A 20579-nucleotide genomic window follows, 5' to 3' on the forward strand; every position below is an offset into this window, starting at 1 on the left:
TCTGGCTGCTAAACTGTATCTGTCTCATCATAGCTGATCTGCTGACTCAGGGGGTTCAACCTGCGGTTTCTGCTGCAATGAAAATAGCAGCAAATAAATGATTAACGAGGCAGGGCTGTACCGTTTCAATCTTTCCACAGTGCTGCCAGTCAAGTGTGGTCCACAGTAGACTGACTGCATTCGACTAAAGAATCTCCAGATTAAAAATAGCAGCAGCGTACAGCGTGACAGCATTGTTGTCTCGATAAGGCATACAAGTTCATTCCCGTTTTCTGGCTTTCACCAGACGCAACATTAATTGGGCTACTTCCCCTCATCATCAATGCCTGTCCCCCCTCTTCTGCCCAGGCAGCCGTCACCAGTGTTCAATTAGAAAATATTTACAGAATAAAGGAAAGGTTATACTGAAGAGGTTAGATTTTGATGACAATTGGAAGATAGTCTATTGAACTTGAAGACAGCGATACTGCACTTCAACAGTGTCTCAATCCCGATCCTGGCATCCCACTGTAAACACTGATTTCAAGCACTGTTTTCATGGCTGTTATAATGCTAGCAATACTATTACAATTGCATTTATTGTGTAGTCACTGCCAGATCAGCATCATCTACCTGTATTGAGTCATAAACCTTCATGTCTTTTGTACATCAAACATTAACATTATTTGCAACAGAAAAATATGAAGTCAAAAGTAGCATTATATGTACAATATATACAATGTTTATTTTAATTATTAATATATAAAATAGACATGATGTACTTTCATTTTACCATAGAAAAAATACATATAATAAATACAAATAGGAACTTTTCGGAGTATTACAAAACATCCAACACAGTTAGGAAAAATTCAGAACAATCACTTTTTTTTGTTTTTTGTTAGTCATTTCTAGGGCTAGGGCTAAATGCTTTGAGACATCAAATCAGCTCCCTACAATCTGTAATAGCTAAATACATTTTAAGAGAGCATCTATATGAATAAATTACATTCATATTAACATTAAATTAATGTCAATTTTCCAAAACACATTGGTTACAAACAGCAATCAGCTTATCAGTAAGGTTCAGCCCCTGTAATTGGTGGATATTCAGACGATACGCCCACTGCTCTTACAATGCAACAACTCATTTCCATACTGAAGCAAATACAACAAAAATACCTTTAAAAGGATTTAAATATCTGAGATAATTGGGACGAATGACAATCACTGGTTAGCTGCAGCAGGGCTGCCACCTGTCCTCCCTCTTACATCCTTCTCTCTGTCCATCTCAAACACCTCCTCTTTTACGCTCTCTCTGCATGTGCAGTTCCCATCTCTACAGTTCGCTCAAGGAGCCCCTCTCCTCCCTTTCCTGCACTTTCTCTCGCTCTCCTCTCTCTCGCTATCCCTCTTTTCTCCCTCCCTCTTCTCTTCCTGTATCCCCATGCCAGCAGCCTGTTACCCCACCCTTGTCTCTGGAAAGAGAAACATTATGACATAAGTGAAGACAATAAGGAGGATCATTCCGGTATAAATAGCAAAATACCCCTACGTCAAGCCACTACAATTATAACACAGATATGCATCACACAGGTCGTATTACAACAGACCGTCCTCTTTTTAGCACGTCTACTGATACCATTAAAAGTATACGTTACAAAAATAATTATCATCATCATCATCATCAACTGAACACACAAATTCTCCGTAACCTCCCATATGCAAGGTATTTTTGGACTCATAACAATACAGCCCAAATTAGCTTTGTCATTTATATCTTAAATACAAATAAAATAGAAGAACTCTGATAAATGCTGTCGGAACATTTCCGTCCGTTGTACAAACATAAAACAATGACATAAAGGAATGTACAGGTTTAAAAGCATTGCATTGACAGAGCAGTCTCAGCCTGTGCGTGCAGAGACACTGATCTGCGGTGGACAGTGCTGCAGGCGTAGGTATCTCACAGCAAAACACTCAAACAACAAACAAACAAACAAAGAAAAAAAACCTACTGGCATATCATTGCAGTCTGAGACAACCCAAGGCTAAGCCACAGAGCTCTTTTCATAAATGCTGACATACAGCTGAAAAATGCTAATTATATTAATACATAGACTGTGGTGCATACAGTGCTGTGAACAAGTATTTGCCCCCTTCCTCATTTCCTCAATTATTGTATATTTTCACACCGAATGGTTTCAGGTCCTTAGACAAAATTCAATATCAGACAAAGGGATATTGCAATGAAAATATTTAACAAAAGTTAGCAAACACCCATATGAAAAGCTAATTGCACCCTTAAACTTAACTGGTTGCGCCAGCTTTAGCAAGAACAACTGAAACCACAAACACTTCCCTAATTTGTGATTCCCCTAAATCAGTCTTTCACATCCCTGTGGAGGAGTTTTAGCCCACTCTTAATTGCAGAACTGCCATTTCAAATAGTTTTTTTAACATAAACTTCTCGTTTCCTGCCAGAGTATAGCATCTATATTGGACATAAGTCAGGACTGGGGATAATGTCTCACTGTGTCCCAGAGCCCCTTTGCAAACTGATACATTTCAACATTTTTTTCAATTCTCTGGAATTTCTGAGGTACTGTGGTACTTCACTCTGATGGAAGGGTGTAGATTCAATAGGGCTGGCTGCAATCAAGCCTGGCTGTGTTCAAGCAGCTTTTAACCAAATATAAATTAAATGTGGTTAATTGGTTGATAGAAGGCAGTTACTTTTTCACATGACTGATATCGGTATTTGACAATTATTTTTATTTAAGGAAATTAAATTAAATAATGCAAAACACAACTTTAAAAATGTGTCTTGCATTTACTTGGTTTGACTTTGTCAAATAAATTTGTATATTAATACATATTATCTTAAGGTCTGAAACCATTCTGTGTGATGAATATACAATTATAGAGGAAATCAGGATAAATACAAATACTTTTTCACAGCACTGTATTATCTTCTGCCACAGAGTACAGTACTATAGCATACACAGAGAAGTGAAATAGAACAGTTGCTGGATTCCAGATGCTTGGCTGTTTGTGATAATGTAACAGCCTTAAGACCAGTATGGATGTCTGTCCAGCTGACCATCATTTCCTGCAGGGTAAACGGTCAGAAAACTGTCCCTGCCTCACTCCATGTCCATCGGTCTAACCTCTGTAGTTTCCTAATATTTCCATTAGTTAGTCATATTGTACGCAGGACAGACTCTGCTTGTGTGTCAATATCCCTGACCCTGTGTTTGATTCCTAACCTCAAGTCTCTTGGGTCAATGAGCAGTCCAGCGGTGTGAGACGCTGTCTGTGTCCCTGCCCTCAACAGAAGCCCTGCTTTGTGCATCCCTGTACCTGCCAGCGTGTGTGTGTGTGCGTGCGCGCGCTTATGAGATTGTGTATACAAGTAAGCTCGGAAATCTGTCCTGTTCTGTGGATCTGGCTCCGCTCCTAGTCCCGTGCATCTCTCCGTCGGCGTGTGTGAGAGAGAGTGTGAGTGAGTGGCTCTGTGCATGCGTGTGTGCCAGTGTGCGTGTATACATGTATGAATGGGCGGGTGTGAGTGCGAGCGTGTGTGAGTGTCAGCCCTGCGAGCTGCCCTACGAGCTGCCCTGCTCCCTGGGGTTGTGTCCCTGGGGCGGGGTTTTGACGATGGTGATGACGGAGGCGGTGTTGAGGCGGGGGGCGGTGCCCAGGTGATTCCCGCTCCCGGGCTCCAGTCCCCGGGCGAACCTCTGCAGGGCGGCCAGGCGCGCGCCCAGGCCCTCCAGCTCCCGCCGCATGCCGGCGTTCTCCGCCCCCAGCCGCTCCACCTCGCGCTGTAGCTCGCGCTTCTGCTGCTCCAGGGCCTCGCGCTGGGACACCCTCTTCACCCGGCAGCTGGCGGCGTAGCCCCGGTTCTTCAGCGTGCGCCTCCTCTGCTTCAGCTTCTGCACCTCCTCCCGGGAGAGCCCCCGCAGGTGCAGGTTCAGCTCCCGCACCGACAGGGACATCAGCTCGCTGTCCGACAGCACCGGAACGTTCTCCCCGCACTCTCTCTTCACCTGGGGCGGAGGGACAAGTGGCAGGGCCGCGGGAGATTAGCACTTCCCGCTTAGACGCGCTCTTTATTTCTCAAGCAGAAAAATTAACGTGAAGGGTGAGTAAGCAACAGGCTGTGGTTATTTACTGGATTTTTGACCTTCCCCTTCAGCTTTTAAGTTTGTATTTGTACTGACGGTTAAGACAAGTTAGTTAAAGACGAGCTGAAACGGAAGTTAGAGCAGCAATAGCTTCCGTGATGCGACGACAAGTGCAACAGATCTTTCGGGCAATTTTTGAAGGGCAGGGAGTCAATGTGACTTGACATCTTGACACCTTCTGCATACTGCACACTGTTGTAATGCATGGTTATTTGCGTTACTGTCAACTTCCTATCAGCTTTGACCAGTCTGGCCATGCTCCTCTGATGTCTCTCATTAACAACGTTTCTGTCTGCAGAACTGCTCCTCAGTTTTTTGCACCATTCTTTGCAAACTAGTATGTGTGAAAATCCCAGGAGATGAGCAGTTTCTGAGATACTCAAACCACCCTGTCTATCACCAACAATCATTCCACAGTCAAAGTCACTTAGATCACATTTTTTCCCCAGTCTGATGGTTGATATGAACATTGCCTGAAGCATCTGACCCGTATCTACGTGATTGTATGCATTGCACTGCTGCCAAACATTTGGCTGATTAGATAATCGCAAGAATAAGTAGGTGTAATAAAGTAAAAATGTTCCTAATAAAGTGCTCGGTGAGTGTATACTCGAAGACTCAAAGTGTTCATATCTTTATGAAGAATTGACTAAAGTGAGTAGCACTTTGATTTCAGCTTGTCTTTAAGGCTTGATACAGCATGCATTTAAATACTTTGATGAAATGTAAACTAATGAAATACTGAAGACAGACAAATTCTTTATAATGGCAACATGAGCACATGTATTTTGTGAGGAGCTGGTTTAGGAGAAGGACCACAGACGCAAATGGACTGAGCGATGGGCTACCTTCAGAGCTTTGCTGACTCTGCTGTCTGAAGTCATGGTCCGGCTGTTCTCTGAGGGTCAGTCAACACAGATTCACAGAGCTCTGGGGAGAAAAATAAATTACAAAATAAATTAAGAGACTTCACATCTTTTAACACCAGTCTGTCACCAACAGTAGACTTTTTTTAGGGTTGGGATTTAATCTTCAGAGAGGCTGAGATAGACAGATATCAGGGAGCACAGAAATTTCTTCCCTGACCCTCTAAGAGGCATTGAGCACCTTGGATTGCATAAAATGATAGAAAGCGAAGGCACTGACTAAACAGAATAAATTAATACAATAACAATAACAGTGTTGTAAAAAAATAAAAAATAAAAAAGAGTTGTGGTGAAGCTCTGACAGAACCTTAGTAGGTCCAGACTTTCAAGGTGGGTTATAAATGAAAGTTAAAAAAGGTTCTGAAAGTTGTTTGTCATTTTGCCGTACGAAACCACATCCCCCTCCACTCCTTGTTGCCTCACTCAGGCACTCCCCTCACCTCTTCTCCCACGGACATTCGCTGTGACGCTGCACTCCAAAAATACACTGCCATTATTAAAATGCTTAAATACACCTACATGTTTGCAAATCAAAGTGTTTATTTTTAATAATTAGTTTAATTAATAATTAAGTAACTCAGAAAACAGAAAGGAAAAACGAGTTGGATATAAAGGCGGCGGGGAGGGGGGGGGGGTATAACTATAAATATAACTTCTCTAGCTCTATTTTTTTGACTATACTGTACTTTTTATGTTTTGTTGTTTTAAAAAAGACTGGCTACTTTTACCAAATGTACTGGGGCCGTCCTTCCTCTGTGTGTGTGAGAGAAGGAACATGACCACGAGGCGCTATTGTAGAAACGGACCGCAACTGTTTCATAAAGTCACAGTGAATCAGCAATACATGACTTGCCCACTCTCTTCCACAGTGCTATCGACAAAATCTAAACTAGCGCTTCGTAAGTCCGCATACGAACAATCTTGTGCCGCGGAGGCTTCATTTCACTACAAAGCCAGGTTTAAGTGATGCCCACATAAGAAAACATATATCCAAGTTGGCTTTGGAAACGGTGTAACAGTTAACATTGCCAAGTCAAGCGCGGATGTAAACAAGTTAACCGTTGACGTTATAAATTAGCTTGCCAGCATTAATTTCTGTGTGAATATGACTTCTGTACCATGCGACACATGACTGACCCAATTTGTTTTGTGTTCCATGTACTACAATTTAATGCTAGATATCCATAATTATATTAACTTCGTGTCACCTGACTACACAACTTAATTACGAAACAAATCTCAGCATAAATGATACAAGTTTAAATCATGTAAGGAATGGTAAGGAAACATGCTGGATTCATCTTACTTTTGAAAGATTCTTAGAATGTTTTGCTCCTCGAAGTTCAAATACTATCGAAATTAGAAAGATCGCTAACTGTAGCGCTAGCTAACTGGCTAACAAAACATTGGCTACTGCTTGTACCCTCACCTTAGCTATTTATCATTAGGTAAAGTAATTTTGAGACCAATTCGTCGTTTTCAAAAAGCGGTTTGTTTCCAGGAAGCCACATGCGGAAAAATGGGATACAGACTGACTTCAGGTTCTTAGTAAACATATAAATCTAAAACACAGTCCACCCATTTCCTTATACGGAAGGCAGAAGGCAGGCTAGCTAGCCTTAGCTAGTTGGTTACGTTAGTAAACATAGCCATCGCAACTGTGCTTAGGTTGGCTTCCATTTTATTCGTTTAAACAGTTCGCCGTTTCATAAGAAAACATTAGTAATTAACAATTGTATTAGCTAGTCCAACTCTAATACAATCCCAGAGAAAACGCATACACCGTCACATATCAATCTATGTAGCGTTAACTAGCCATCTTAGCTTGCTACTATTGTCTCAACCGGGCCAAAAACTCCTGCGTAACCGAATACCAGACATTTGTAGCTTGCTAGCACGAAAGCTAGCTACCCTTCTCGCTTGCTCGTTAGCTGTAGCTAGCTGTCTATAACCTTTCTAACGAGGAAAATGGCATACCAAACTACTTACTGGTTCCTTGCACTGGTAGGAAATATCCGATGTTCGTGTCTCGTAAATTTTATTAGTATAGATGTACAAAATTAAAGCTTAGATACGGCTCCACACATCTACGCTGTGAGACAGCAGCAACAAAATGTCAGTTCGCCTTTCCCGGAATTACTCACCATCGGGATTCTTTCATTCATAAAAAACATACTTAGAATGACGTCAGTTTCTAGGAATGAGGGCGGTGCCTCAGTACCCCCACGCAGAAACCGTCCAGAAGGCAATTAAAAATATAATGGAAACAGAGACACACCATCTTTGTAAGGGTGGCATCTACGTTGTACCACAACAACGAAATCACGGAATAACTATACCACAGTAAGTGGTAAGTAAGTTAGCTAGTTAAAATTTTTTGGGTAGGCCTACAGTTATATGCTCTTTGAATTCGGGTACATGACACTTCCCCTTTTTACGGAGCATTGTTTTGGATATCTACAAATATTCCTTAAATAAACAACAGCCTACACTTTCCTGGATACCATGAAGTCATGAGACATCCACATGAATAGCAATGTGACAGTTAGATATGTACTTGCTTAATGTCACAACCTTAATGTCACATACCTAATCATCTTACACAAGGAAAATAGGGCAAATGTTGTTAAAATTTAGTTTCTCACCATTCACTTCTATTCCATTTCAATCACATTCCATTATATCCAGTCCCACATTAATTTCAATGAATGATTTTCATTTAAATGATGGTTTCAATTAAAATTTTTAAGGTATAGAAATATTTAGTATACATGGCTTAAATGCCTCATATGAATATTCCCTTGGTACAGCAAGGGATATAATACATAGTAGCCAAGAGAAAAAAGTGCTTCTCACCTATTTACAGCAACCAGAGCCTATAAAGATGCAGACGCACGCACACACGGACACAAAGAATTAACTAGGGCATGTATCTAACATATTGGATGAAACATACAATCCAAACAACCAGCTTGCTTCCCAGTCACAAACATTACAATATCTTACAATATCTTTAATTAAGGACTATATTTATATATATTTCAGCACTTACTGCATACATACACATCATTTATCAGATTTATTGTAAGATGCATAAAACATATTTAAAAGTTACAGATCATATATATCCAACAATGTATGCAAAGATATGACCAAATTGTATCATACCGTAAATATAAACCTTTTATGTATAAAACTAAAAACGATGAAAATGATATGATCCAAATTTGTCTGCTTGATACTTACCTAGTTTGCCCCATACAATTCAAAATACTTTGAAAGCAGATGTTGCAAACACTTCTGCCGGTCTACATACAAAGACCTTATTTTAAATGCCTCTGTCAGGTATTTACAAGGAATCTCAAGTATGACCAAGCGCCTTATAGAATGTGAGATATCATCTTGAACGCCAGGTGGGGACACTGTATTTTTGCAGGTATAATTCTCTCCTCTTGCTCTCTGCAGGCTTTCTTGTTCGAAGTCCATGACCCTATTTCCCGTCATCCAATGCGCATGTGTTCCAAGTGACCTCAGCCTGTCGTCGCAGGGGCGAAGCACGCTTCTTGGCTCCCATTTACGCAAGCCGGTGTGAAATCAGAAAACGCCAGGTAAAAACGCAAGGGACCAGATCGCGACATAGGCGCTGCGGTTATTTTCGCTCCAGTATTTGTATCCTCTTTTGTTGTTGGTTAACTTCTTAATGGCTGGAATCGAGGAGCTGTCTCCTGCCGCAGGCCCTGCTGAGACCCGGGCCCCCGAAGACGAGATCGAAGGAGATGATGAAGACGAGGAGGTAGCCATGTACCTTGTAATGTTTGCTATTTTGCGGTCTTTGGTTCTTTTTGACATTGTTTTCATAAAGACCGAGCTAACTTCGTTCGTTAAATTTGTAACAGGTCGTTACCTTCTAGCTAGCAAACTGAGGTTAGCTGGCTTTTCTTCATAAGCTCGTAACGTTTGCCAATGGCATTGCAGATGGCGATTCACTGTCAAGTGCCGCTAGCCTCTTGGCTAGCTACGTTCAAGAAATATAAAATATTTGTGTAATTGAAAAACCACGACAATTCCAATTAATGATGTGATAATTAAGTAGTATTTTTCTTGTTGCCGCACGTTGCACAATGCCCTGACGTGCACGACAGCTGCAACGAATGCATTAACGTATTACCCGTTGCACTTCCCTCATCCCATGTCTTCACTTCCCTCAGTTGGATGAGACGCTTACGGAGAGGCTGTGGGGACTGACCGAGATGTTCCCAGACAGACTGCGCTCAGCAGCAGAGGTGTCCGCCAACTGCTCGCTGTCCATAGCTAAGACAATGTACAGGTGAGATCAGATGTAGGAGTTATCGCATATATCTGGGCTCCTCTGTCGTAGCCAATATTGCATAAATGTAATTTGGACATAGCCTCCAGTTTTGTTTTAACGTTATTGGTTACGCCGAGACGCGCCTTTATTTCTAATGTTCTCGGAAAAATACAAATTGAAGTTGCACGATCAGTCCAGTTACCAACAACGGATACCCAGGTAGCCACATGCTCTGTTGCTTCCGGAGTTCTACCCAAACTAAAATATGCCCCTTCAAGCATCACCGGCCATTACACTGGACTTGCTTATGTGAGACCTTCTCCTTTTGAAAATGACCATAGCCATTGTTCTATGTTAAAGGAAGTGCTTGAGCACATAGCTATACACTCGTATAATTATTTTGATACAATGTCCTCCATAATGTTTGGGACGAAGACCCATTATGTTTTGATTTGTCTCTTGATTTGAATCACACAATTAACATGTGGTTAAAGTGCAAAGATTTTATGAAAGGTTTTCAATTTTTTAAAATACATTTTGGTTTCACCATGTAGAAATTACAGCAGTGTCTATACATAGTCCCATTTCAGGGCATCATAATACTTGGGACACATGACTTCACAGGTGTTTGTAATTCCACAGGTGTGTTTAATTGTTCCTTAATGCAGGTATAAGGGAGCTCTATGCACCTAGTCTTTCCTCTAGTCTTTCGGTCCTAGTCTTTACCTTTGGAAACTATTATTGCTCTTTACCGACATGAGGACCAAAGTTGTGCCAATGAAAGTCAAAGAAGCCATTATGAGCCTGAGAAACAAGAATAAAATGGTTGGAGACATCGGCCAAACCTTAGGCTTACCAAACCCAGTTGTGGAATATAATTAAGAAGAGCACTGGTGAGCTTACTAATCGCAAAGGGACTTGCAGGCCAAGGAAGATGACAGAATTCTCTCCGTAATAAAGGAAAATCCGCAAACACCTGTCAGACAGATCAGAAACACTCTTCAGGAGTCAGGTGTGGATTTGTAAATGACCACTATGCAGAAGAGTTAATGAACAGAAATACAGCGGCTACACTGCATGATCCAAAACACTGGTTAGTCGTAAACACAGGATGGCCAGGTTGGCAAACTAACCTTTAAAGAGCAACCACATTTCTGGAAAAAGGTCTTGTGGGCAGATGAAGATTAATTTATATCAGAGTGATGGCAAGCCCAAAGTATGGAGGAGAGAAGGAACTGCCCAAGATCCAAAGCATACTACCTCATCTGTGAAACAAGATGGGCCTTTGCTTGTTTGGCTGCCGAAGGTACTGGCTCACTTATCATCTTTGATATAACTGCAGATGGTAGTGTATAGACGCATCCTATCTGCTCAAGTTCAAGCGAATGCCTCAAAACTCATTGGCCTGCGGTTAATTTTACAGCAAGACAATGATCCCAAACATACTGCTAAAGCCACAAATAATTTTTCAAAGTTAAAAAATGGTCAATTGAGTGGCCAATTTTATCACCCAGTCTGAACCCAATTGAGCATGCCATGAAGACAACTTAATGGCATGCTCCCCCCCCCCAAACAAACATGCCTGCAATACAGGCCTGGCAGAGTATCACTAGAGAAGAGACCCAGTAACTGGTGATGTCCATGAATCGCAGGTTTCAAGCAGTCATTGAATGCAAAGAGAGTCTTAAGAGTGTTAAGTCTTAACATGACAACTATCATTTACATATCATTGCTGTGTGCAAAACATTAGTGCCCTGAAATGGGCAGACTATATACAAACACTGCTGTAATTTCTACGTGTGTGTATATATGTATATATATATGCGTGTATGTGTGTATATAATTATTTTTGTGCAAATTAGTACAGAGGCAAGTAAGTGAATGATGGGTCTTTGTCCCAAATGTTATGGAGGGCACTCTGTAGGCAAACATGACAGACTCCATATCAATGGAGGAATTCACTTTGTGTTGACACCATTAATGTTCTCTGCTCATTTTAATCTCCTTTCTCTCTCAGCTTCACACGTTCTGCTCTGTGGGTGGGCACCACCTCTTTCATGATCCTGGTTCTCCCTGTCGTTTTTGAGACAGAGAGGCTGCAACTGGAGCAGCAGCAGATACAGCAGCAAAGACAGGTACGATGTGCACAGTCAAGTTCTTTTACCATTGTTCAGAATAGTGATCCTCAACCCTGCTCTTGGAAATTCCCTGGTCAGTTCTTTTTTGTTTTTATGGAGCACTAGGGTCAGTTAAAACGGCTGATTACTCACCTCTCCTAATTTCTTTGGTCTAAATTGGCGTTTGGTGAAAACTGAAATTTGCTGGTAATCCTGTGGATCTCTTGTGGTTTGGTTGAGATCTACTAGGTTAGATGATCTGTTGTCACATTAACAAGAGTTTTATTTAATTTGTTGCATTTCATATATGACCTTTCCTCTCTGTGCTCAGTATGTTTCTTGACAGTCAATTCCAGGGTTTTTTTCCCCCTAAATGTTAAACTATGTGACTCCTCCTTGTGCAGATCCTGTTAGGACCCAACACAGGTATGTCAGGTGGAATGCCAGGGATGATGCCTCCAGCCCCAGGGAAGATGTGATGAAGAGCTCCTTCTGTGTCAGCTCTTGAGCTGCAAGGAGAGGGGGAGATGGGGGAAGTGATAGAGGAGTGGAGGAGCAGGAGGAGAGGAAACTACAGCGGGTCAGCACACAAGCTCATTCCAAAAAGGTTGGGGTGGGCAAGGAAGGAGCCATCCTCTTCTGGACTATAGAGCCTGCTATTCCTGCAAGACAACCTTCTCCATTGCTGCCTCTTGCAGACAACATCCTGCAGAGACTTCTAACCGCTGTCCTTTTTATAGATATATAAATATGTATGTGTTTCAAGGGGTTGGGAAAAGGTTTTGGGTTTGTGTGTCAGAGTATGCAAAGTATGAAGGTGTATAGAATGTTAACTTTAAAAAAAAAAAAAAGGCTATACAATTTGTCAATTCAATTTCAGAGCCCAGTGGCTGTCTATTGTGATGTCAGTTGTTAAGGAAGCCTGGCCACGCATAGGGCTGGGAGTGCTCTCATCCACATGCATGCATGTTCAGTGGAAATGCAGTCACATGTAGGTTAAAGAGTTACAGTTTTCTCCCACAATAAATTAATATCTGATCCAAGTCTTTCATTTACTGTTTTTGAAACTTGAGATAATTTTGGAGAACAACACTAAAAGTCAAGTATATTGCCACAGGAATGTTACAGCACCTTCCCTGCATATATTATGTAAATGTAAACCCATTCAATTGCCCTCTGCCAGAGAGAATGCATCTGTTTTTTCTTTTTTTTTCTTTGCACCCATCCCTTTTACCCTCTCACCTTTTTTGAATAAAGTCCTGTCATTCTGACATGACTGCAGGAATAAAACCATCTGTGGAAAAATGGCCTGGTATTTTTGTTTCTCTTTTGTGCAGTGTTGATGCGACGACCCGCATTCCACTCTAAAACTATTGATTTGTGAAAATACAACATAGATGTCTTGAAAATGTATGTAGGTTGGTATGTTGATCAGAGCCAGCCCAAGAATTTTCAATGAACTGTGAGTTTGCGGTTGAAATTGAAATGGCATCTAGGAATTTTCTTTGTTTGAGCGCTATTGAAGCGGCTGCACATGAAGTTTACACCTGCTACAGCTGTGCTGGTCGAGGTTGATAAGGAAAAGGTGTACGAATCCAATACATGGGCTGTTGTGCCACACTTAAGCGGGAAAGTGGGGAACTGCGCGAGGAGCACAATCGGTGCAAGTTAAAAGTTAAAAGGCCGCTACGACCCTGCCATTCAGACTTTTATACTGAGGTAAAGTACTTAACTTAGCTCGCTAATATCAGTGTCATTCTAAAGTGCCCATCAGAATGTAGTAGGATTATACTTTTTTTGTAAGTTACTTTAGAATTTTGGATGTAGTTAGCTTGCTAGCCAGATAACTGACCTGGTAATAGCAGCTGGTCCTGGCACCATTTCCCTAACGACGAATATCTATGGGTCCCGTTAGATATCACGCCTAACGAAGTTATCTTAAGTTTTGTTGTTGAGGTGTTTCTTGACAGACGACGATCTGGTTCAAACTTTATTTTATAAAGTTTTTTTGTAAAATAGCAGTCTGGGTAGTTAGTGGGCTATCTCTTCGTTTAACCTTATTTTTGGCAAGATTACATTTTGTCTAAATAAACCTACATGCAGTACTTAAACGATCGCAGCTAATCGGTTCCAAGTGAATTACCTAGCAGTAATTTCACCTTGAAGTAATCATTAATTAGTGTTTTAATGGTTTTCAGTAAGTAACTTTCAGTAACTTAAGTTAATTTTGCATCTCTACTGTAAAATCCATATATTCCAGCTTGACCACTCTAACTATCAAATTTGGTGTGGTAATAAGATGGTCTATGGTCTAGCTGGGTATGAGCTGGTCAACCAACTACTAGCTGTTTCAAAACAGCTTGAGCTGGTCACACCATGTCAAGCTGGGAGTTGGTCTGAACTGGTCAACCAGCTACCTAGCTTGGGCTGTTTTTTTTCCAGCAGGGATGGCCTATGGTATATAGAGCTAGTATATTAATACAATCATTCTTGTGTGTTATATATTTAATTAATTATTTGCCTGTCTTCAACAGACTTAAAGGGTACCTTGTACAATTACTTTTACTTCTACATGGCTAGATAAAATTAGATCTTTGTAAATGTTAATAAGCTTTCTAGGGTGCAACACATCTCTTTTTTTGAGGAAACTGATTGCCATAATTTCTGCCATTGCCAGCAGGAATGCTATGGAGGACCAGGTGGTAGAAAATGAAGTTGGATATCAAGACGATGAGGTACTGAATTGATGTCCTACAAGTTAGCGACCTTCCACTGAGTGAAAGCCATTTTGCAGGGATTGAGCGTGCTCCAGATACTAATAATGACAGTTGGCAGTTTAAGTAATCTTCATGCTGCCATATATTCCAGTGTTTCCAGTATCTAGCAAATACCCCTGTGTACAAATGGTTTATTTTGGGTCTCTCCTCTCAGGAATCCTTTTTCCAAGACATCGACCTTTTACAGAAGCATGGGATAGTGAGTACTATGTCACCAAATCTTGTTTTGAGAAAATTAATTATAGATTGATGTGTACCTTTTCTTTATAAACAACCTATGTCTCTGTTGCTGTGTTCAGAACATGGCAGATATCAAGAAGCTGAAGTCTGTTGGCATCTGCACAGTGAAGGGGATTCAGATGACCACCCGCCGTGCTCTTTGTAATGTCAAGGGCTTGTCTGAGGCCAAGGTTGACAAAATCAAAGAGGCTGCTGGGAAATTGTTGGTACTGTCCTTCACCACTGGTCCTCAGTGTTCTCATTTTGACAGATGGTTTTGTTATCATTTATATGCAGTAGGTGATACAAATGTTGTTTTCTTCATTCATTGTGAATAACTCACAGGCTGGAACTCTCTGGTGTCTGGGATGGTTTGTCACCTGCTGCATGTTTTCATTTGAATGTGTTCCTAAGTGCCTTTTTGTGTTTCTGTTCAAGAGCAATGGTTTCTTGACAGCATTTGAATATAGCGAGAGAAGAAAACAAGTGTTCCGCATCACAACAGGCAGTCAGGAGTTTGAGTTAAGGCACACCCTCCCCCTGCAGGCATGCCCACATGTATATGTGCGCACCCACTATCAGAGAGAAGCTGACAGAGACACACACCTGTTTACCCACCTGTCCTGTATTTAGTTGAGAAAGTCATGAACTGCTTGCACTGCAAGTTAAAAAGGTACCATAAAAATTATCCAAAACATACATGACAAGTGAATTAAATAAATGAAACAAATCTTGGCATAGGTGCTTGTTTCTTGCCGTCTATAACAGCATACAATTTATTTGCATTTCTCCAAATCCTTCTCTGTAGCAAACTCCTTGGTGGAGGGATGGAGAGTATGGCTATTACAGAGGCTTTTGGCGGTAAGACCACCCTCACATCAATAGCTGTATTGTATTTAGATATTGGTTGTTTTTGCTTAAATTTAGAGATGTAAGTATGTATGGCCAAATTTACTGCATTTATGCCGGATTACGTGGCCAAACATACAAGGTCTGAGTAACCAATTCTTGTTGTATAATATTTTAATAGCCATTCCTTCCAGCAGCAATGTATTATTGACATTCATGTTTTGTTTTCTACAGAGTTCAGGACAGGCAAGACCCAGCTCTCTCACACGTTATGTGGTGCGTGTAGGGAAATTAGCAGGAGAAAAACCCACTCACAAAGTCACTGTTTTGGGGGCCTGGCTGATCATATCAGGAGTGTATAATTCGATGCAACAGACATTCTAGTAGCAGTATTACATATTTTTAATTCATGCTTTCAGTAGTGACACTCGTTCACGCAAATACAGTGATCTGTTTCATAGCAGCATGTGCAAATCTTATGATGTGCTACATATTGGTTTGTAAAATATTAGGGATGTTCTTTTTCCAATTCCAAACTTCTTGAAGTAATGAAGACCTGACAAACCAACGCACTCATAATTGGGTTAATGAAATGCAAGAAAACAAATTCTGTAATGTTTCATTAACATTCCTCTTATTAGATTGGATTGTATAGGAAATAGTGTCGGCAGATCACCCTTTTGGTGCTTATAAGTTACACATCTCTCCGTTTCCCATTCTGTTGTGGTCTCTGCAGTGACGGCTCAGCTTCCGGGAGAAGACGGATACACAGGAGGGAAGGTCATCTTCATCGACACGGAGAACACCTTGTATCCCTCTCATTGACCCAGTGCTTTCTCAAACCTTAATGCTCTGCATTTCAGTTTAGCCTCTGACCAATGAGTCATGACGTCACCTTTATATTTATTGCTGAATTCAGATGTCTGACAAGAGGAACCCAGGTACCCAGCAACATGGGGTGTTATAAAAAGCTATTTGGGATGTTTTTCAAATGACCTGTGTCTGGGATCTAAACATTTTTGTTACATAAACAGAATTTAGCAGATGCTCTTATACAGAGCTGTTTACACAGATGTCCTTTAAGACGGATGGATTTTTACTTAAGCACTTCAGGATGAGTACCTTATTCAAGTTTCAACAGCAGCGCCCCAGCTGGGGATTGAGCCCACAATCTTTGCGTTATATGCTCAGTTCTCTAACCATTGCAATACACTGCCGCCCCATACCTACACAGTGGAAGAATTCATCACAGTTGTTCACATAATTTCTGACGGTGATCCTGAAATATTCCACAAAGTCCTTAATCTGGAGTTTTCAGTCGGCCAGACAGGCTGAAGGGTATAGCAGACAGGTTCAATGTGGACCAAGAGGCTGTGCTGGACAACGTGTTATATGCTCGCGCCTACACCAGTAAGAGCCTGTTCTGACAATATGTTCCTTCTCACAGATGGAAGCTTTTTCTGTGCGTGGATACATTAATGCCTATAGGTCTCTGCCAAAGCTGTGCACTCATGCACCTCTCTGCTTGGCTTGGCTTTGATAAACAAACTGATTTTGGGAGTGGTGAGTGTGTTTATGTGTTTGTTCTGGGCCGTAGTTCAACCGCGTTCTTGTCTGACAGGCGAACATCAGATGGAGCTGTTGGACTTTGTGGCGGCCAAATTCCATGAGGAGGGAGGCATATTCAAACTGCTGGTGGGGGAACACAGACTCTGTGCCCTTATCTCTGTTCACCTTGTTGTGGCCCTGTTCCTTTTCTCAGCGTGTTTCACACTGTCTCTCACTAACGCCTTCAGTCTGCCCAGCCTTACACCCAGAGCTGTCCCTCGCACTAGGCAGATCAGGCACTAAGCCTAGGGCCCTGCCTTCTCACCTTCCCTTGACAGATAGATTTTTTTAAACATTGCAGTATGACTCCCTCTTTTGGAGGGGTCCCCAAATAATCTTTTCCCAGGGCCCCTAAAAGTGTAAGGACAGCTCTGCTTCCACCCCAGGCAAGAAGACAAGCCCTTCTGTCTGTTTCTTTACACTGTCCGTCTGGATTATTCTTCCCCTCTCTCTCAGATCATTGACTCCATTATGGCTCTATTCCGGGTGGATTTCTCTGGCCGGGGGGAGCTAGCGGAGAGGCAGCAGAAACTGGCTCAGATGCTCTCTCGGCTGCAGAAGATCTCTGAAGGTCACTTGTAACACATTCCCGGGCACCTTCAAACACATTTATAAGGATTAGACAGACGTGTGCAGTCTGGCCTAACTGCTGAGTGAGTCTTTTGTATTGTTCCTCAAACACACAGCCAGGATCACTTGTTCCCAATAGACATCCAGTGGAACAACAAAAAAGGGACATATTTACTGTATGTAAACAATGTTCCAAAGTGTCTGCTTAGGAATATTTCATGTGTATTCCAAGAATATGATTAAAAATTATTTTGACTGTATTGACAAATACAGATTTTAATTTACTGGTAGTGGCCAAAAAGGAAGCACCTGGGTAAATGAGACACAAAGTATTTTGAAAGCAGGTGATTCCACGCAGGTGTGATTCCTCAGTTAATCAGGCAATTAACATCTCAGCATGCTCAAGGTCAAGTTCAAAAATGGTGTGCAGACCTGGTTTCCATCATTGGAATATGAGACCTCAGTGACTTTGAGAAGGGGCTGATTGTTTGGGCACATTTGGCAGAAGCTCCAGTGATGAAGGCAGCTCAGCTTGCTGTGCACAGACCACCTGCTGTTGCACAGTACAGTGGTGCAGAGATCAGAGGCAGTGGACTACTGAGCAGTGGAGAAATGTCATATCGTCAGATAAATCATTCTTCACTGTATTCTCAGCCAATGTACACGTATGTATGTGTGGCTTTGTAAAGGATTTTGGCAGATCCATGATGGTGTCGGGGCATTTTTGTGGCATGGTTTGGATGCACCTGTTGAAGGCAAGGTGAGTGCTGATCACTAATTAGTCATTCAGAGTGAGCACCTTGATCCCATATTGCAGCATTCCTTTCCCACTGCAATGTCTGCTAGGAATGTAATGCCCTTATCCACAGTACCTGTGGGCACCCGGTGGTTTGATTAGCAGAACAAAGATGTTATCCTTGTGCCATGGCCTTCTCAGTCACCAGATCTGCACCCAGCTGAGAGTTAATCTGATTCTGGAGCAGTGTTTTCAACCTCCATTCTAGACCTGATTTGTCTTTGTGGATTGAAGAAGATATACTTTATTGAAGCCCATAGGGTAATTTGTCCTGCATTTCACCCATCCTAGTTACTTAGGATGGGTGAAGTTACTTTGGAGGAGTGGACACCCACCATGCAGCGCCCAGGGAGCAATGTGGGGTTAAGGGCCTTGCTCAAGGTCAGATCTACACCAGGGCTTGAACTACCCAGGGTCTGGGTCCCAGTCATGTACCTCAGCCACTATGCTACAGGCTGTTATGTTGGGATATAGTGCCCTATAGCCCTATAAGTGATGGGGCATGCCTATTACGTGGGTATTTCCACATTTTTTGCCCGTACCTGTACAAAGGGGTCTTTTGGCTCTTATTAAGAGCACTGTAACATTTTAGTTACAGCCCCGCTGAGTGGACTAATGCCTGATTGTATTGTAAAAAGAATCAGCTGTGGTACATTACGTAATTGCTGTATGGTGTTTACTTCCCAGAGTACAACGTGGCCGTGTTCGTAACAAACCAGATGACGGCCGACCCTGGAGCTGGGATGACGTAAGTGCCTTGAACTCGTTGATCTGAGGCTGTGTGTAAACTCACAGGCACTGTTCTGGTAAAGGAAAGCCATGTGTGTGCCAGTGTATTTCTGCCTAACTAATGGGGGGCACTGCGGCCATGTGGGATGGGCCTGCAGTTATGAGGGGAAGAATGAGCTTCTGATGGGATGACTCCTCTGTCTATCTCAGGTTTCAGGCGGATCCCAAGAAACCTATTGGAGGACACATTCTAGCGCATGCCTCAACCACACGAATCAGCTTGAGGAAAGGGAGGGGAGAGATGAGAATTGCTAAAATATTTGACAGGTATTTTCACACCAGCTCCTGGAAGTGTTCACATTTTGTGATGCTGATATACACTCAGTGAGCACTTTATTAGGTATTTATTAGACTTATTGGTCTTCTGCTGCTGTGGCCTCACCACTTAGAGGTTTGACAAGTTATGCGTTCAGAGATGCTCTTCTGCATACCACTGTTGTAATGCGTGGTTATTTGCATTACTTCTCCTCTGACCTCTCATTAACAATGCGTTTTTTGCCTCTAGAACTGCTGCTCACTGGATGTTTTTTGTTTTTCACCCCAAAAATCTAGAGATTTGTGAATCAAAATCTGCAATTTCTGAGATACTCAAACCACCCTGTCTGGCACCAACAATCATTCCACTGTCAGAGTCACCTACATCACATTTTTCCTATTCTGACATTCGGTCTGAAAAACGGCTGAACCTCTTGACCACGTTGGCATACTTTTATGCATTCAGTTGCTGCCACCTGATTGGCTGATGAAATATTTGAATTAACAAGCTGGTCTACGTGTCTACCTAATAAAGTGGTCACTGAGTGTATGTTTGCTCTTTTTATGCTTATATTGTCATGTGAACAATTTAGGATTTGATCCCTTTGCATAAAGATTCATACCTTCAGCATAGCTTAAACCTCACTGCTGCTATTGCTGCATTTTTTGCTTTATTTTTATATGTTCTGTACATCTTTTGACACAGCTTGCATTAGAAAATGAACATGTCACTTCATGTTTATTTTCATTGATTAACTTTTGTGAATTAACTTTCATTCTGAAGTACCAGTACAGGTGAATGTTTGAAAATAAAGGTCAGGGGATTTCTCTCCACTCTTCACCTTCATCCTTCATCTTCTCCCTATAGCCCGGACATGCCAGAAAATGAAGCCACTTTTGCGATCACTGCAGGAGGGATTGCTGATGCCAAAGAGTGAAAAGGATGGCCAGGATAGTGGATAGTAATGTCTACATTTACATGTTGCATTATAATATTCGTTTCATTTTTATCAGTTTTGTGTGTTGTATTTGTATTTATTTTTCTCCATATAACATATTTATTACATTGACATTTATTACGTTCATATATAATGGTTGTGTGTGTTTATAATTAAACTTTGGAAAGGGAACCTGGATGGTTTTGTCCATTATTTGTCAGTTTTCCACCGTGTTATCGTCTAGAGCCATGGTACAG

At 41.7% G+C, this 20579-nt stretch overlaps 3 protein-coding genes across 4 annotated transcripts; 2 read left to right on the top strand and 1 right to left on the bottom strand.

Annotated features, from left to right (window-relative positions):
* Positions 1-698: 698 nt before the first annotated feature.
* Positions 699-7230, bottom strand: maff (v-maf avian musculoaponeurotic fibrosarcoma oncogene homolog F). 2 transcript variants are annotated; one of them, XM_061233120.1, is made up of 3 exons: positions 7085-7230; positions 5018-5099; positions 699-4031 (listed from the first exon to the last, which is right to left on the bottom strand). In XM_061233120.1, the coding sequence occupies exons 2-3, from the start codon at positions 5051-5053 to the stop codon at positions 3588-3590; spliced, it is 480 nt and encodes a 159-aa protein (XP_061089104.1). In that variant the 5' UTR covers positions 5054-5099; positions 7085-7230; the 3' UTR covers positions 699-3587. The 2 variants fall into 2 exon arrangements, with proteins under 2 accessions (XP_061089104.1, XP_061089105.1); XM_061233121.1 differs by lacking the exon at positions 7085-7230 and adding an exon at positions 6402-6771.
* A 1330-nt stretch (positions 7231-8560) lies between these two features.
* tomm22 (translocase of outer mitochondrial membrane 22 homolog (yeast)) lies at positions 8561-12828 on the top strand. The gene is made up of 4 exons (XM_061231715.1): positions 8561-8888; positions 9304-9422; positions 11422-11539; positions 11926-12828. The coding sequence occupies exons 1-4, from the start codon at positions 8796-8798 to the stop codon at positions 11998-12000; spliced, it is 405 nt and encodes a 134-aa protein (XP_061087699.1). The 5' UTR covers positions 8561-8795; the 3' UTR covers positions 12001-12828.
* Positions 12829-14208: 1380 nt separating this feature from the next.
* Positions 14209-20376, top strand: dmc1 (DNA meiotic recombinase 1). Its single transcript, XM_061232346.1, has 13 exons — positions 14209-14256; positions 14453-14497; positions 14598-14744; positions 14956-15038; positions 15326-15378; positions 15601-15642; positions 16103-16175; positions 16685-16776; positions 16988-17061; positions 17431-17545; positions 19028-19088; positions 19280-19396; positions 20253-20376. Exons 1-13 carry the CDS (start codon positions 14209-14211, stop codon positions 20320-20322), a joined length of 1020 nt encoding a protein of 339 aa, XP_061088330.1. The 3' UTR covers positions 20323-20376.
* The last annotated feature ends 203 nt before the right edge of the window (positions 20377-20579 follow it).

The sequence above is a fragment of the Conger conger genome, chromosome 2 (assembly GCF_963514075.1).
Source record: "Conger conger chromosome 2, fConCon1.1, whole genome shotgun sequence".
NCBI classification, from domain to species: Eukaryota; Metazoa; Chordata; class Actinopteri; order Anguilliformes; family Congridae; genus Conger; species Conger conger.

What these genes read in the sequence shown, in the direction of transcription:
- dmc1 (XM_061232346.1), top strand. Translation starts at nt 14,209, where the DNA reads ATGGAGGACCAGGTGGTAGAAAATGAAGTTGGATATCAAGACGATGAG. An exon ending in ATATGCTCGCGCCTACACCA is followed by an intron (nt 16,777 to 16,987) that starts GTAAGAGCCTGT and finishes CTTGTCTGACAG; the next exon opens with GCGAACATCAGATGGAGCTG. An exon ending in GACCCTGGAGCTGGGATGAC is followed by an intron (nt 19,089 to 19,279) that starts GTAAGTGCCTTG and finishes TGTCTATCTCAG; the next exon opens with GTTTCAGGCGGATCCCAAGA.
- tomm22 (XM_061231715.1), top strand. Translation starts at nt 8,796, where the DNA reads ATGGCTGGAATCGAGGAGCTGTCTCCTGCCGCAGGCCCTGCTGAGACC. An exon ending in GAGATGATGAAGACGAGGAG is followed by an intron (nt 8,889 to 9,303) that starts GTAGCCATGTAC and finishes CACTTCCCTCAG; the next exon opens with TTGGATGAGACGCTTACGGA. An exon ending in ATAGCTAAGACAATGTACAG is followed by an intron (nt 9,423 to 11,421) that starts GTGAGATCAGAT and finishes TTTCTCTCTCAG; the next exon opens with CTTCACACGTTCTGCTCTGT.
- maff (XM_061233120.1), bottom strand. Translation starts at nt 5,053, where the DNA reads ATGACTTCAGACAGCAGAGTCAGCAAAGCTCTGAAG. An exon ending in GAGTCAGCAAAGCTCTGAAG is followed by an intron (nt 4,032 to 5,017) that starts GTAGCCCATCGC and finishes CCTCCGCCCCAG; the next exon opens with GTGAAGAGAGAGTGCGGGGA.